Consider the following 17,842-nt stretch of genomic DNA (forward strand, 5'->3'; position numbering starts at 1 on the left):
GTACGCTTCCCCAAATAAAAGACTTGTAACGAACGCTCTGGGGTCTCCTGCTCTGTTCTGGTCCGCCCTGACAGAATCCTCCGACCAGAATGGACCCCGCGTTCGTACGAATGCCCCCTGACGACTATGAAAGCCAGAACCAGCAGCGCATTCCCCCTTTAGAATGTGCAGTTCGGCAGGTCATTTCTGACGTGGCGAAATTGGCTAATTCATTCAGCGCAGGATATGCTGTGCCTCGAATGCGGTCCCGGGAGGATTTGACGCCTGCCAGTCCGACTCCGCTGCTTGCCTGTTCGACTCCGCTGCTTGCCTGTTCGACTCCCCGGCCTGCCTGTTCGACTCCCCGGCCTGCCTGTTCGACTCCCCGGCCTGCCTGTTCGACTCCCCGGCCTGCCTGTTCGACTCTCTGGCCTGCCTGTTCGACTCCCCTGCCTGCCAGACCGACTCCCCTGCCTGCCAGATCGACTTCGACTCCCCTGCCTGCCAGTCCGACTTCGACTCTCCGGCCAGTCCTGATTCCGACTCTCCTGATTCTGCCTGTCCTGTTTACCGGTTCTGATTCTGCCTGTCCTGTTTGCCGGTTCTGATTCTGCCTGTCCTGTTTGCCGGTTCTGAGTCGACTCTCGTGTCTTGCCGGTTCTGATTCTGCCTGTCCTGTTTGCCGGTTCTGAGTCGACTCTCCTGTCTTGCCGGTTCTGATTCTGCCTGTCCTGTTTTTGCCGGTCCTGAGTCGACTCTCCTGTTTTTGCCGGTCCTGATTCTGCCTGTCCTGTCTGAATCGCCGGTCCTGATTCTTCCTGTTTGCCCTCCGGAACCACCCTCTGCCGCCCCTTCGGATGCTGATGAGGGGGCTTCCCTCCATTTGGAGGGATTCTGAGAGGTACTGTGCTGTTACATAGTTCCCCGATTACCCGTGTTTCCCTGTGACGTGTCTTGGATTAAATTTTTTTTTTTTCCTGGGGGACTTCTGGAGCCGTCCCTTGAGGGGGGGTTCTGTCATGATTACCTAATTGGAGCCACATGGGGTAATCATCTGACGCGCTGGAATGCGCTCCCTGATTGGTTTATGTTCCCTTTTTAAGCACGCTACGCGGAGACCTCTTCGTCTGAGGATACTTTTTACCCCGTTTGACTCGCCTGATTTTCCTGTGTCTTTTTGACTTGTTTACCTGATTCTGCCTGCCTCCGATCCGACCTGCTTCCGTTCCACGCTACGATCTTCTCTCCAGTCCCGGTAAACTCGACCTGCTTCCGTCCCACGCTACGATTGGCTACGTGTCCCGAAGTTGCCTTCACGGCGTTGCTGCTGACGTTCGACAGTCATTGCGTCTCCCGGCAACCCTGTACGCTTCCCCAAATAAAAGACTTGTAACGAACGCTCTGGGGTCTCCTGCTCTGTTCTGGTCCGCCCTGACAAAATGTTATTATATTTATTTTACAGAACATGAAGCTCACTTGTAGGGAGTTGACATGATTCTCTGACATCTTGCTGCTACGGGTAACCCTCCCTCAGTTTCAGGAGTCTAGGGGTCACTGTAGTTTGTATTCCTTTGAATAAATAAATAAAACTCTAATTTAAAAAAAGGACTACTATTATTATTATTATTATTATATGTAATGAAGATTGTAATGAAGATTGTTTTGAGTTTGTTTTATCAATCGTCCTAGGTTAAATTTTTTTAAAAGTAATTAAACATCAACAAAATTCTATTTTTATTATACAAATACGAATATTTCAACTTTATATAGAGACACTAACTTTTATGACTTTTACTTGAAGGAGAAAAGATAAGACAGTTAATATGAACAAAAAACATTGGTTATAGTAGCACTTTTTTCTAACAGGTCTTCTAACTATACACGATTCAAAGTAGGTATATTAAAAGTTTAAATAACTAAAATGATTTCGTTATTTGAGACTTACATTGCGCTAATAAAAAACACATTGCCAAATGATAGCTGATTATGAGCCATTAATTCATGACATTTTGTGCTGTGTTCTTTGGATTTCAGTCCCCCACCGACCTCAACAGAGTCAGCCCATCCTCCCCAGCAGGAACCAGCAGAAGCAGACGACGAAAGTTGCAGACTCAGCCTGAGTGAGAAGATGGCTCTTTTTAATAAACTCTCGTCGCCTGAAGAGCTGAATGCCGATGGGGTGGCAGAGAGGCGGCGACTGAAGGGTGCCCGCTACCGTACGCAACCAATCACTGTGGAGGAAGTGTGCTTGGTAAGTACATTTAAGGAAATATACTGAGAATTGATTTTGACTTCTACTGCTCAAATGGGAAATAGTCTCTATTCACTTTTTTAAATTTATGTTTACTGAACAAACGGGGGTTTTTGGGGTTTTTAAGGGTTATTGTTCTATCTTCGTTATTCATTATCCATTATCCGTTATCGGTCAGTTCATAATACGCTACAAAGCCTAGGAGCCGGGACACTTACTCTCAGCCAACAGGCCAAGCTAAGGTCCTAGCCCTAAAGCTTTGCTGCGATCATTGCGAATGCACCGTTCCCGGAGGTACTGCAATACCGGGCCGATGCGTGGAGTGGACAGAGCAAGCTCTTATTCCATCTCCGGAATGCAAAAATCAAAGATCATGGCAAAGGCCAAGCTAAGGACATAGCATCAAAGCCTTGCTATGTTAGGCCAAATTAAGGTCCTAGCATTTAAGGGTGCATCGCATACGTCGAGTTAAGTGTGAATCTTCCACATGGAGCTCTAAAACATAAGTATCTGTGACACTACAAGCATTATTTAGAGTTATCGGCACTCTTGACAATAGCAGGGCCGTTTTTCAACCAGGAACTAAAATCTCAGAATATATATTAATTATCTTTTATTTTACAAAACTTTAAAGGTGGGGTGCATTTTTTGAAGTGTCTATAAAAAGTTACAAGTTAAATATTTTCTCTTTTAAGTGTGTGTTAACAATGCCAAACTGAGTTCAAAGAGCCCTTATGCTTTATTTTCCACCGCGCCTATCTTCTTTTATCTTACGTTTAGCAAATCTGTTTGGGGCGTAGCATATTAGGTAGGAGGAATGAGAGTGCGGGGGGCGGTGAATAAAAGTGACTTCCTGCTCGACCCCGCAGGTTTTGTTTTTTGTTTCTACTTGTTACTGCAGCATGAAAATGGTGAGAGTAAGACGAAGCTTGCTTTAAGTAAAGTCCAAACGGCAACCTTGAGGAAAATCCTTTTATGTATAAGTGCTATCAGTATACTGTATCGATATTTATGATTATGCAATTGATGAGTACTGGTTGAGTACAAAAATGTCCTTTTAGTTCATTTTTGTTCGACAAACGTTACAAGATTACTGAAGTACGTATTTAGAAAAAATGCTTTTCAATTTTTAAGTTTGGTACAATTGTGTTTTTTTTCCATTCTTTAGGCGAATCCTCTAGACCAGTAAGAATAAAGACGTTGTCAGGAACCAGAAACGGAGACGGGAACCCAATTGCGTTAGTTTCTTAGTTTTATTGAGGAGACGTAAGCTGGCACCTACGATGCAGTGATCGTTGATTGTGGGGAGCAGGTCGCTCGAGACGCAGAAGTGGCACTTCTCTAGCGAGCGATAGCTGTGTCGAAGAGGGAAAAGCAGGTCTGGTTGCCGGGGCGCAGGAGCAGAGACGTGATCAAACGGAAACAGGTCGAAGCCAGGAAACGTACGAGAATCAAAAAACAGGGAGTCAGGTTTGGAAGGCTTGCCTTAGCGGGAGCTGAAGGTTCGCAACGATCGGACGCCGGGAACGGGGAGTCGGGGGGTTTAAAAAGTGGCAAGGAGCCAATCAGCGACCAGGGCTGTTGGCGCCACCGTGGCAGCCGCAGGTGCCCCGAATCAGTAATCATGTCAGACGTCAAATAAAAAGGGATTTCATCATCACACTGTATAAGTAAAACATTACCATGTTAGAGAGTGGTAAAACACAAAGTTTTCCAACGGAGCTCAGAAAAAGTGGAACAAAATTTTAAAATTATTTTTATTCGCTTTCTGTTTTTTTCATTGTCAACATTTATATCTATTACCATGAATAAAAATAGTGTGATAACGACATAAGACTTAATGCCTTTTCGTACACCATCTAGGTTTCCAGGGGCCTAGTGGTTAGGAATTGCTGCAATCCAGGTCTTACTCCCGTTTTCAACAATATTATGCAATTGAGGTCAGCGATATTTTTGGGCGAACCAATATTTGCAGAAATATAGTAATGTACAGGTATGCATTTCCAATTGTGTCTGGTAATTAGGCCCCCTGGACTACAAGGAGTGCATTCAAATTTTTGGCCAATTTGAGGTTTTAGGTGCGCCTTATAGTCCTAAAAATACGTTAACCTTAATCTTAAATCAACTACTGTTTTCTTTGACAAAAATGGTTGCAATTCAAGGGACAGCCTCTTAGTTTATTTGTTTGTGTTCAGCTGCAGAAAGGTCCAGTGCAGCTGGCCGCCTTGTCGCTGTCCTCTCACCTGGGCCATAGGCTGCAGGCCTCGTCCACCATCCTCAAACCGAGCGAGCTGCGCCTCTCCCTCTCCAAACCCGACATCAGCCCCTTACCCACCGAACAGTCCATGCTGCGCTGCGACTCAGAGCCAGAGATTCGAGGGATTCTGAAAAAGAGCCTCCCAGAGCGAGCCGGGATTTCCGAGACGGAATGCAATGGAGACACGGCGGCAGTCCATATGACGAGGCATAAGGCGGCAGGGGAGGACGGTGTCCCACGTCCCGCAGCCCCATGGAGGCTGAGGGCTCGGGGGAGGCGGGAGACCATCGCCTGCACACCGGGCCTCAGATTGGCCAAACACTCTGGCAGGTAAGCTTTTCTGAAAAGGAGAATCCTGTCTCCATGGTAAAATACCCCTATAACTTTATTTGGTCCTATAAGATCTCTTTACAACTTCATTTATTGGTTAGATTGGTAAATATTTATTGTTCATGTATGATTCCGTGTATGTGACATAATAAAATTTATTGAATGTTATTTGTTTCCATACGCTCTTCTAGGCACCCTCATGAAGTTGCTGATACAGTAGAATACGTTCAGGGCACTCCCTTGAATGGGAATGCTCAAGCGCACAACCTGATCAATGGTGGTGCTGGAAAGGTAAGAAGCACACGTGTGTACCAATACAACAAATTAGAGGTAAGATCAGGCCTAAAAAAAGTCCGGCCTTACCCGACCCAGGCCCCCAGATATTAAACCCTGACCAGCCCAAGCCCGACCAATTAACTTGATTTGCAGTGCCAAGCCAAATACAAACCCAACATTTCACATTTGTTTGTGAGGACTCGGGAGGAGGAGGGGTATTTTTGATAGCAAATTCAAGACCATCTTTTTTAACAAAATATAAGTCAAACAAAAGTGTATAAACATTTACTTCTTTTATATTTCTGTGTCTGCAAAGGTTACCTTACCCAACAATTTTGCATCATTAATGGATTTCTCTAAGGGTTCACAGGAAAATGTTAGGCCCGTCCATCATTTTGACATGTTGAAAATTGGGCCGTAAGCCACTGCGACAGAACGCCCCAAAGAATCTAGCGCAGCACTTAAAAAGAGAGAGAAGCAAAAAGACAAAGAAGACAAAATATGTAGACAGGAAGGAGTTCTTTGAAATTATATTGCAAGAGATTAGTACAGTTATGATGAGGTGAAATTTTTATAAATATATATTTATTTGAAAAAAGTCAATGAGAGAGAAGCCCTGAAAAGAGAAGGCCTGACCTGACCCGAATGTGATTATTGACATTTTGGGCCCGACCCACGCCTAAGGTATTGGGCTTAAGATCTTACCTCTGCAACCAATCCATAATGTGGCAGTTTTGTTTAGCCACTAAAAGCAGGTAGCAGACGAGACAGTCAAAACTGATCAAAACCTTTCATACTTTCTACTACTTTTCAATGTTTTTTCATATTTTTCATTAGATTTTGCACTTTTCATACTTTTCCCTTATTTTCATTGACTTCTCACACTTTTCTGTACTTTCCATTTTTTTTCCCATCTTTCTTGTACCTTTTCATACTTTATACTACTTTTCAAGGTTCTTTCATACTTTTCAATAGTTTTCAAAAAATATTTTTTTAGGGAGAAAAATCTCTTGAAGATGTTGGGAAGCCTCAACATTGGGTGAGTATGATTGTACAGTAAATTGCTTGGATATGTTAACAGGCTCTCATCTTTTCATATTGACAGGAGCCTGTCTATGCCTCTGTGTATTCCAGCACTACACCTCAGTATGTCATGTTCTTCAACCAGGTAATAGCTGAATGTTTGCAAAACTTCAATACCACTTCCATTTTTTAATAAATAACAGAAATGCTACTTTTATAAAGAGCAGTCTTTGTCACTTACTCATAATGTTTTTTGTATACCAATTACCATCAAAAAATCCATACCTGCATGTGACAATCCTGAAGTATGATCTCTTTAAACATTAAGAAGATGTTTTATTCTTTGACGAGATACTTTTATTATTTTATTCTACTAAGATTTTCAATGTCTGTATTTTACTAATAAGCTATAAAAGCAAGAAAAAAACAGTTTGATTTTTATGAGGAAAGTTGAATTTATTTTTTTGGTCATACGAATAAAAAGTCTCAATCTAATGGAATCAACTTTGCATTTTAACTTTTAAAATGTTCTGTTTGTTTCTCCAAATTCACCGTATTTTCGAAGTACTTTGACTACTTGAATGTGGCTTTTGACCTCAAAAGTTTTTTCTTGTTTAAATTCCAGAGGAGTCAGTCCTTCGAAGCTCAGGAGGTGGCATCCCAGACAAAGAACCAGAGTCCCCCTCACTGGAAGCAGAAGGTCAAACCCAGAAATTGTATGTTTTAATTGTCTGAGGCCTGGACTTGTTTTGATATTAACAAAAAAAATGATATAGCCTGCGCAGGTTGACGAAAATATACTTGAGCAATTTCAAGCAAGCCAGACTGAAGAATCACCATGTGAGTTTACACTTTAAATTTCAGTGAATCATATTTTTGTACTAATTTGGATCATTTTTTATTCTTTGGTAGATGTTGAATGCCCACAAGACAGGAGTGACACCTGTCCAAGCAACAGACGGTCTTCTGAAGCTCCGACATGTTCATTTGGAGGTCAGAACAGACACACTTTCAAAAGTATAGATTTGCTGTGTGCATTATAAAAAAAATACAGTTGATCTTTGTTGTCACCAGCGAAACAGGAAAAGACAAGCCCCATCAATGGTTTAAATACCGGGATGACCTGTGGAACCACATCTGATGCGGGACAAGAACTGGACCTTTTCTGCCAGACCAACACCCCAATGTGAGGCAGTGTGGGTTTAGGACAAAATGTTGAATGAGCCATATTTGACCCAAAAAACAAACATACGCTTGGAGTTGCACAAAAGTAAAAGTTTTACGTAAGGCTTATAGGAACGGCAACACATACATACATATATATACATATCATTTGGAAAACGTGAAGACCGTTTGCGTCATGTTGGTCCTCCTACTGTAACCGTATTGTTTTACATTATCAAACATTTTTGAAAAAGCGCCAACGAGCCATTGGGGGCACCAAAGAGCTGCATGTGGCTCCTGGGCTGCTAGTTGCCGACCCCCGGTTTAGGGTAAAGCACATATGTAAAACAACTGTTTTCATCAAACCTCTAGTTTTGTCTGGATGAACATGCTCAACTATGCTTAACAAAATGTCTTCAAAATGATGGAAAAATACTGTATTTGTATAAAGTGAACCTCCTCCTCTCATATTCAATGTAAAGATCTTTTGGATCAAAATGCCACAATAGCACATTAAGTTATTTGACAACAAACCTGTTTGGTGGTGTCAATTTTTCCAATGTTTGTGTTTCGGCAGGCTGTCATCTGCAGTGACACAGCACAGACGTTCTGTGCGTCCGTCTCGGCGTACCCAAGCCTCTCGAAACCCCCTACGAGCCCTGGCGGCCCGCGACGACATCAGGCAGGACTTCATGGGGATCAGCACTGCTGCCGAGGACAGAATCCAGAGAGAGAAAAGTAGGCTCTTGCCGTATTCTGTTTTACTTCTCTTTTTGGAAATTCCACATTTATTTTTGCTGCTCAAGTTTGGGTCCACTTTCAGATTCCAAAAACTCCTCCAAAACAAACTCTGTTAACTCCGCACTGGATCCATGGGAGAATCATCCACCTTTTACAAGCCCAATGCTGATTTATATTAAGGGTCAGTACATAACTTTGTCTGTGCCTGCTTTGTGATATTCCAACTGACGGCCTTGTGCCTTACCAGGAAGGCACCATGTCCAGGTCCGTCTGGCCAAGCCGTTGGCCAGGTCCTTGAATAGTGGAGACTGTTACCTGCTGGTTACAGCAGAAAACTGCATCCTGTGGAGCGGGCAGGCGGCCAATAACAACGAGAAAGCTAAAGTAAAGTATTACCTCCAGGGTTATCGAAGAATAATGTTGACGTGTGGGGAAGACGTTATATCAATATAATTGATAGGTAATTATAGCATAGTACAGGGGTCGGCAAAAAATGAAAGAGCCATATCAGACCAAAAAAGAAATAAGATGGAAACGAATAAATAAATAATAATGATAATAATAATAATAATATATAAATATATATATATATATATATATATATATATATATATATATATATATATATATATATAATTATTATTATTATTATATATGTATATGTATGTATGTATATATATATATATATATATATATATATATGTATATAGAGAGAGGGGGAGAGAGAGAGAGAGAGAGAGAGAGAGAGAGAGATAAAATGCTGTGTACATCTATATTCATTGAAATACGTTAAGAATGTTTGTCATGTTTTTCCTCGTATACAAACCATAGCATTTTCCATTATCAAACATTTTCGAAAAAGACCAGGGAGCCACAGGAGCGCCAAAGAGCCGCATGTGGCTCCTGAGCCTCCTGTTGCGGACCCCTAGCCTAGTACGAACTTATGCTAATCACACGATCCGATCTAAGTTTGGAAAACACTACAAAACAGTCCAAAAGATATATGGAAATATGAATAAAATTCCATCCTTTGATATTTGATCTTTTATTTCAGGCTTCAGAGTTGGCATCCATCATTCAAACTCGCAGAGAGCTGGGCTGTAATGCCACTTGTGTTGTGCACCTCGAAGAAGGCTTTAACTGTGACAGCAGCCTGGCCACAGACTTCTGGAGAATTCTGGGAGGAAAGACACCTTATGGAGGTTAGCCAGTTAGTTAATTTGTTTGTGGGTTTTTATTTAAGCACAGCACAAAATAAAGTGTTTAATACATTGATACATTATATAGACATGTGCCTAAATTAAGTAGGCTGGAGTCAAACCTTGCAGGAAAGACATTTTCAAAACCAAAACAAGAAAACAGCAGCATGCACCACAAAGAATAAGTAGAAAACAAAGAAATGGAATTTCAAACTTTTGATAGGATCACTAGTTACTCCTTTAACATAATTTCCAAAGAAACTCAATATATACATTTTCAATACATTTATCTAAAATACTTATAGTATACTATTTTTGTATTGTTGTAAATTAGGGACATAGATCATGAATGAATACCTTTTGGGGTGGCACAATGGTTTTTTAATGTTGTGCAAGAATATTGAACCTTGAAGTTATGTATTCGCCTGTAATGTCTGGTCTGGAATGTCTGGTCTGTAGAAAAAAAAACTCTGAATATTTGTTGGTTTTCACTTGCTTTGTGTACTAATAACAGGGATTTAATAATTGATGGATTTCACAAACAGTTGGTCTGCATGTTTTTCATACCGTTACGCACAATCCTAATAGCTTACTTCTGTTAGTTAGTTATATATTTTGGATACCTGTCCTTGTAATAACATTTTCAACTCCCCACTCAGTTTTTTTATTAAAAATATAGTTGATTTTACTGTCTTGTTGTATGCTGAATGTTTTTATACAGCGCTTTGAGTGGCAATTTTTTGCCTAAAAAGTGCTTTACAAATAAAATGTATTTGCTTTGATTTGACTTTTGCTTGTGCTTTCTGCCTCCAAACAGCGGCGGGTCCAACAGAGGAGGACGAGCTGTACGAGCATGATGTCGTAGAGTCCAATTGTGTTTATAAGATGCTAGACAACCGGCTGGTACCGCACGAGCAGGCCTGGGCCTCCATGCCCAGAGTCTCTATGTTGGACTCCAATGAGGTTTGATTTGTGGTTTTATAGTCTTGCATAATATTACGGTGATTTTGCAATTGTATCAAATGTAATGTCACATTTGCTTACTTTGATAGCTGAGTAGTTGTTAGGAACTCTTAAAAACAAAGTTAGGACCGTTTGGCCATATTTATTGAGTAATTATTTGATATCGTTATTTGCGTATGATGTCCAGGCCCTAGTCTTTGACTTTGGCAGCGAGGTGTACCTTTGGCTGGGAAAGGAGTTCCAAGCGGATCGTCAGAAAATGGCACTGCAACTGAGTCAGCAGGTGTGGCTTGGGGCATTTGACTACAGAAAATGCCGGATCAATCCATTGGATCCCACTCAAAATGCAGCTGACACACAACTGTAAGACATAATTTCTCATCTGCTGCTCAATGCATTGAAAAAGGCATATAATTTTGGTGTTAACAGTTTATTTTTTTATTTGTTTTCTAGCATGGGTGAAGGTCGTCCTAGCTGGGCTGTTTTTGGTGTCCTTCTTGAAAACAACGAGACGGTCCTGTTCAAAGAAAAGTTTTTGGACTGGATAGGAAGGGGAGGAGAAGAGAATGATGTGAAACAAGAGGCTCAGGTTCGTGCACATGTGGTATATTAGATCTTTAAGGGACATTTAGAGTTCGTACGGGTGCTTGAACTCTTCGGAAATGCTTGAAATTTAATGTTGTGTTTTTAAGGATTGAAAAGTTCTTGAATACACTGCTCTCTGGTGGATTTGCTTTGCCATTGCATTTCTTCTTCCCTCGTGATTAACAGCAGCTAGCATTAGTTTGTATGGCATTTTTCTATGAGGCGCCTTTGCCCCTTATGAATCGCAGCCAAGAAGACAGGTGTTGGCCAAAACTAAACAGGGCATTATGAAATGTCTATTATCGCAAGGATTACATATTCCTTATGGTCATATTTAATGGGCCATGTAAAAAATTAAGATAGTATTTCCCAATGGTAAGGTGTGACGTTAAGAACTTCCTGCAACTGAAGATGTAAGTTACATTTTTACCTAACACCTATATGGGGAGAAAGTTGTCTCCAAAACAAATATACTCGTGATTTACTAATCTAAAAAAATCTAAAAAGTCTCGAGACTAGATTAAAGATTGCATATGTAAATTGCATAAACATTTGTGGATCTGCAAGTTGAATGATTCACACCAAAATTCTTCTTTGGGAGACATTGGAAAATTGTTTTTGGAAAATCCATGAAAAGTGCTTGAATCAGTCCATGCAAATGGTGTACAAACCCCGAACATTAGGCATCATTAGTACATAGTAATAATATGAAGCATTAGAAAACTAGAGATTATTTGATGGCAATACAGTATATTGGAAATTGTATAGACCAATTACATTTATGCAAATACAGGATAATTCCTTCTGTTTATAGAACATGAAATTTCCAGTAAAGTGGCACATTTATACCAAACATTACTATTTTTGTGGAAAATAAAGAAAAGGGGGCTTTTTTATTCAGTGAGAAGTGCTATTTATACTGTACATCATTTCAAAGGACATTTTAGGTATTATTGTAATGTACAAGGATAGCATTTACCCTAGAAACAGGCACCAGTCACCAGCCTTGAGTGGAACCTACATACCAAGCATTCCATGGAGGATGTAACAGACCTTGTCTAAGTGAGCCCAAGATGAGCATGATTATTTTCTCCTGAAACTACGGCACGTCTAACGAATTCTATCTCAAGTTTTGCTGAGTGTAAAATCAGGAAACTCCCAAAACACCATCCTTGTTTAACATTTAACATGATTAAACAGGCAAATCAAAGTGTAACCCTTAAGATAAGTTTCTAAAAAATGACACATGTTGAATTGCAAGAAGTATACATCAGGGTCTCCAACATGGTGCTCGAAGAACTCCTTGGAAGCCCGCTGATAGATTTGGAAAATCTCACCAGTGATGGGTCACTGTGATTTTCCAGTAAATTTGATTTCTAACTGGCATTATGTTTAAGTGGTTGACTGAGCCTATTTTAACTCAACTTCTAATTACAACATGTAATAACTTGATAACACCATGATAACATGATAATTTGTCATTTTAGAAAAGCATGTAAAACTGGTAGCCCTTTATGCCAATCAGTAACAAAAAGTAACTCTCAGCTTCAAAAAGATTGGTGACCCCTGGTTTACATTTTGGGAAAAATATTAATTCACACATTAAGCCTGATGCCATCAATGCACTATGCTGCTTTAGAATTATGCACTCTCATGAACTACAATGTAGATAAATTGCATTAAAACCGTGTAGACCAGGTAAGTCCAAAGTCCGGCCCAGGGGCCAGTTACGGTGCGTGATCACATTTCTCCTGGCCTGCGGCCTCTGTTGTAAAATTCATAATACTTGGCCCGCCAGTAATGTTGACCGCAGTATAAAATACATTTGCACAAAAAAAGAAAAAAGGTTAAAAATCACCACTTCACCAGATGATGGCAGTAGCTCATGGCCACCTTGCCCATGGTCTTTCTGTGAGAATTTTAGCCCACCCCATTTCTGACATTGCAATTATAAATAAAAAGAAAAGTTGACTGTGAGGGCCGCCACTTTCAGGAAAAGTGGAAATTAGAGTATTTTTTCACTGAATGCCGAAACAATTGCATTTGCCTAATTTGAGACTTGGGCTGTTTTCAAAGAACATAATATCCAGAACACTGCCAGACGAAACATGCTGACTAACTGAAAACTAACTAGAAACAGTCGCTGTGAAAAGGAGAAGCAAATTGAAGCTCTTTGTTACGGCACAGAGGGCTTTTTTACGAGACCTTGGAAGTCAATATTAATGGTTCAAAGTCAAGTCAAGTCACATTTATTTGTATAGCCCTTAATTACAAAATATCTCAAAGGACTTCACATGTTACAATTACACCGTTCCCTGGTCTTAAACGAACATGCGGGCAAGGAAAAACTCAAATAAGAAAACTTGAGAAGGGGCCTCACAAGTGGTAATCTTATGAAAGGCGAGGTACGAGGTCGTGACCTTAATCGCCAAGCACTGTAAACCTTTTATGGCGTTTTCATGGAATTTATTAAAGACTGTTTAAAGAATGCTAGGCTGAATAGTCGTCACTCACACAATTTCAGTTTACCAAATCTGGCCCGCTTTCTGAGGTGCCTGGACACCCCTGTTGGAGACCGCGCCTAAAATATATATTGTTTCAGAAAACGTCATTTATAATATTAATACCTCTGGTATGGTGTCTGACTGGTTAGAACATCCACCTCACATTGCAGATGTCCTGGGTTTAATTCCAGCTACCGGGTTTCCTATGCATGATTTGGATATTCTCCCCATGCCTACGTGGGTTTCCTCTGGGCCATGCAGTTTCCTCCGACATTCCATGAAAACGAATGGCAGTGTGATTGGAAACTTTGAATTGGCCCTTGTGTAGAGAGAACTCCTTTAAATTTGAATTCTTTGGTTCAGAATCAAATTCTATTTTTACCGATTAGGCCAGCAGGTGGTGCTCACTATCACACACGAATTAGTTCCCAACATATCCTCTTTGTCTCTCTTGTATTTATCATGGAGGAATCAATACTCTAAACATATTGTATTTTTAGCTTTAAATTATCCATTTTGAAGTTCATTGATATTGATAATAATTGATCAGTCCAAAAGAAAACTAATGTTGACACACAAAAAAATTATATATGTGGTTTGTTTCTGAAAAACTACTATTGATTTACATGACAAAGAAAATTGAATCAAACCAAAGAATAAAGAACATTGTTGACACAAGAACCTGCGGTGTTGGCGAGGGGGCAGGGGGACATTTTGTTGCAGGAATTAAAGTACTAGTTTTTAAGGGAATCAACTTATTCAAATGATCACAATTTATTCCATAGCATGTCGGAATGATATTCGTACCGAGCATTGAAGACAGTTGGTTGCTTTATCTTTTGTGGCATTACCTTTGTGTCAGACGGAGCATCATATTTGGGTAAAACTGCCCCCCCTCCATTCCCCCCTGAAAAAAAGTTGAATTAATCTTGCTTTTTCAGCCAATGGAGAGGGATAGGGAGAAAATAGCTGGGTTTCACCATGTTTCCTGGCCAAAGACACATGACGGTGGATACTGGCCTTCTCTGTCCCTATCGTTCCAACAGCCGAAAGCCCCCGCTCCCTTGAGCCGACTCTGGGAGATCAGGCGTAAAGAAATAAAGGGGGAGGCGTTCGCGCCTCTCTTTTAAATGCCACTGATGTCATCCATCACCGGAGACGTGTCCTGTGATCGATGGGAGATCCTGTTGATGCTATTTAAAATAAAGTTCTCCAATTAGTTGATTAATATAATTTTTGATAGTAGGCAAAATTTCATTCGGACAGGCAATGAAATTAATATTTGATCCCAGTCCAGGGTGTCCCCTTCCCTTTCCCTGATATTAGCTGGGATGCGTTCCTGCACACCTGCGACGCTAATGCGGAAAAAGGGTTCGGTAAAATGAATGATGAATGAATGAATGACCTTTTTATTTGGTCGATTGTTCTTTCCAATTCAGTCCCTCTCAGTGACACCACTACGTGACCTTCTGAAGCCCTGCGACGCCAGGGTTATGGTGTCGCGTGAGGTGACAGCAGACGGAGGGTTGCATAGCATGTCGGCCATTGTGGATATCCCAACGGTCTCCGGTTTATCTATGCCTGACTTTTGGACTACGAGCGTGGACACCTGGCACGTCCATGAATTTGATGACTGTGAGAGTCCCCTAGAAAATAATGGACAACTCCATGAGGGGGAGTCGTACGTGGTCCGTTGGACTTACAGGACAAAGGACTTTGGAGAAAACAGAACAGCTTTTTTCTTGTGGCGAGGACATCACTCCAAAGTGAGTGGACGGGACACTGCTGCTTTCCTCTCTATAGGGATGGACAACCATTTAGAGTCACAGGTAAGTCAACAATTATTTGATTTCTCCTTCTTTTAAAAGTCGTTTCGTTTTGTTTTCAGGTCTGATCTACAAATGAAATTTCAATCAATGTTGATGTTCAGTGGACTTTAGAGTACAAATTCAATTCGCATCAATTTGAAAAGAATAAAAAATCTCACTTTTTTTTGCATACATGTAATTTGGTAGCATTATGTGAAGTTGTTATCACAAAAACCCAAAACACTGCAAGTCAAAGTGGGTAAGTTAAGAACATAATGTTAGTAAACTTAATCGTTAATTGGCTTGCTGATCTATAAAGAAGCTGTACAGAATTATGAACTTATTTACTCACGACCACAATCTCCTGGCTTTAAGTCATTGTTGCAGCCTCATTCTGTCAGATCCTTAAATTGTGCGTGCAAGTACGTGCATTTCTTAGACACACTTGAATAAACTCTTTTTTCATCTTCCTGTAAGTTGTGGTTGGCGTTTGGACTGTACTACCTTTTTTTAATTTTTATGCTACACAAGCAAATAGAAAAAAAACAAATGGGGACAAGCATAAAGTTACTCTCCCCCATCGCCCAATCCTCCTATCTAATGTGTTCCGCTCAGACAGTTTTGTTATAACTAGTACAAAAGTGTACATGCGTGGTGGAAAAACATTTTTAAGGGCTCTTTGAACAAAACATTAATTTCAAGCATCATATATATTGATTATGTTAACATCGGTTCATTTTGCCTGTCTTTTTTTGAGAAAACCAAAATGCACACACATAAACACACAAGAACCACTGGGAGAGTATATCCTTAATTTTATATTAAATTAAGAAATTATACATTAATGCCGCTATCAGCCAGGAGTGAAAGCGACAGGCATTAATTTTGATCAAAGTGATCATCTGCCTTATATCACCCCAAAAAGCAGGACAAATTAAAGCTTGTTGATGTGGGACATTGAATTAGTACCAGTATTTAAAAAACAACAAAACAAGCGTCCTAATTTAGACAGTACATTTCGAGTTTTTTTACAGAACCATTACCTAACACATTCTTGCTCTATGCATGAACTATGCACATTATCCCCCCCCCCAAAAAAAAATACAAATTACAATCAACTTATTTTTTATGTTTTTAGGGCTGACTACTTGTTCCTCGGAGCACAACTCTATGTCCAGTTGTTTTGTTTTTCTTTGTTGCACTTAGCCTCGTCATTCACTGCAGTGTAAAATTCTGGTCTTGTTGTTGCCCAGGTTGTGGTTCATGAAGGCAAGGAGCCATCATGTTTCCTGCAACTTTTCAAGGGAGGTCTTGTCATTCATAAAGGACACAGAGATGCTTCCTCTCTCACAGGTGCTCTAAACTGAGTAGTTTCTGATATATTCTGAAGTGACTGAAGACGTATAAATGTTTTATTCTGTACCAGAGCAAGCGGGCAAGTGGCGATTGTTTGCTGTCCGGGGGGATCTACCTGAGGAGGGCTCACTACTCGAGGTTGAATGCTGCTGCGCCTCTCTGCGCTCAAGGGGCTCGCTGGTGCTGATCAACGCCCACCGGGCGGCGCTGTACCTCTGGACTGGCTGTAAAGCTCTGGCTAGCTGCAGGGAGATCTGCAAGAGGGCAGTGGAGTGCTTCACACATGGGTGACTTACATATAGTCTCTTTAGCTCTCCCTCTCTCTCTCTCTCTCTCTCTCTCTCTCTCTCTCTCTCTCTCTCTCTCTCAATTGTCCCATGCAAACATGTTTAATTAAGATTGTCAAGCTTGGTGAAAGGTTTGACGAATCTTATGTGCTTGTAAACCAGGTGTCCAGCAGAATTGGGTCTCAATAAAAGCAGTCTATTGAAGATCCACGCAGTTGAGGAAGGTTCAGAGCCCGGTGACTTCTGGGCAGCGCTGGGAAGCTTTGACAGGAAGGCATATGACTGCATGCTACAAGGTATAATTTCAAAGCCTGAGAGATCACAAACAAAGTCACTTAATGGGCATATTATCACACATATGAGTTAAGATAGACAGCATTGTCAATAACTGGTTAAAATGTGAGCCTCACAGTTCAGATGTATTGGATTCATTTCCAACTGCCGGCCTTTGTTCGTGGGTTCGCCCAGGGCACCCTACATTTCATGCTCATGGGTTGATTGGTGTGTCAACTTTTTCCCTAAGTTTGAATGAGAGGATGTCTGTCTCTCTGTGCCCTGCATATTGCCGGCAACCTCGATTTCAGCTTGGATGGGCTCCAGGATGAGCTGTTGGAAAATGACTGAATTAATAATTGAAGATACTAAATTGTTGTAATAAAACACACACAGGCACACGCACACACACTCTCCCCCTATAATGAAAACGTATTTACTTATTTAGCACCGTACTGTATTAATATAATTCATCATTGTTTTTATGTAATTTCTACAGATCCAGGCAAATATAACTTCACACCTCGCCTCTTCTGCCTGAGCGCCTGTAACGGCAGTGTCCAGGGCAAAGAGCTACAGACTCTGTCGCACCTTCCGGCCACACCTTTTGACCAGGAGGACCTGTATGCGGGACCACCGCCCGGTGAGACACCAATATGCACGTCAACAATGTGCAGGTGTACATACACATTGCACGTGATTTTATTTTAAACATTGGAAGCATTTTTTAAAACGCAATAGGCAACATAAATATGGGGGCATCTGAGAGTTGGGCCTTTTTGATTGGAAGGCTGGGGTAATAGGCACATTCATCTAGGTTGTCAATTTATGTCAAAGTCATTTGAT

At 40.9% G+C, this 17,842-nt stretch overlaps 1 protein-coding gene and 1 pseudogene across 1 annotated transcript in view; one reads left to right on the forward strand and one right to left on the reverse strand.

The window, feature by feature from the left end:
• The window catches only part of svilc (supervillin c), a 32,316-nt gene that overhangs the window by 12,348 nt on the left and 2,126 nt on the right, over positions 1-17,842 (forward strand). Inside the window, exons 8-28 of the mRNA XM_088331641.1 lie at positions 2,014-2,230; positions 4,426-4,817; positions 5,009-5,108; positions 6,091-6,132; positions 6,199-6,261; positions 6,742-6,816; positions 6,893-6,956; positions 7,029-7,109; positions 7,191-7,302; positions 7,858-8,018; positions 8,104-8,202; positions 8,269-8,405; positions 9,076-9,223; positions 10,038-10,183; positions 10,371-10,546; positions 10,637-10,772; positions 14,712-15,101; positions 16,334-16,433; positions 16,507-16,723; positions 16,886-17,019; positions 17,496-17,639. Coding sequence (XP_088187767.1) covers positions 2,014-2,230; positions 4,426-4,817; positions 5,009-5,108; positions 6,091-6,132; positions 6,199-6,261; positions 6,742-6,816; positions 6,893-6,956; positions 7,029-7,109; positions 7,191-7,302; positions 7,858-8,018; positions 8,104-8,202; positions 8,269-8,405; positions 9,076-9,223; positions 10,038-10,183; positions 10,371-10,546; positions 10,637-10,772; positions 14,712-15,101; positions 16,334-16,433; positions 16,507-16,723; positions 16,886-17,019; positions 17,496-17,639 — 3,134 coding nt within the window. The remainder of the gene's footprint in view (positions 1-2,013; positions 2,231-4,425; positions 4,818-5,008; positions 5,109-6,090; positions 6,133-6,198; positions 6,262-6,741; positions 6,817-6,892; positions 6,957-7,028; positions 7,110-7,190; positions 7,303-7,857; positions 8,019-8,103; positions 8,203-8,268; positions 8,406-9,075; positions 9,224-10,037; positions 10,184-10,370; positions 10,547-10,636; positions 10,773-14,711; positions 15,102-16,333; positions 16,434-16,506; positions 16,724-16,885; positions 17,020-17,495; positions 17,640-17,842) is intronic.
• LOC148374044 (U2 spliceosomal RNA) lies at positions 2,503-2,647 on the reverse strand (annotated as a pseudogene).

Source organism: Urocampus carinirostris, chromosome 1 (assembly GCF_059441175.1).
Source record: "Urocampus carinirostris isolate Australia breed hairy pipefish chromosome 1, RoL_Ucar_1.0, whole genome shotgun sequence".
Classification (NCBI taxonomy): Eukaryota; Metazoa; Chordata; class Actinopteri; order Syngnathiformes; family Syngnathidae; genus Urocampus; species Urocampus carinirostris.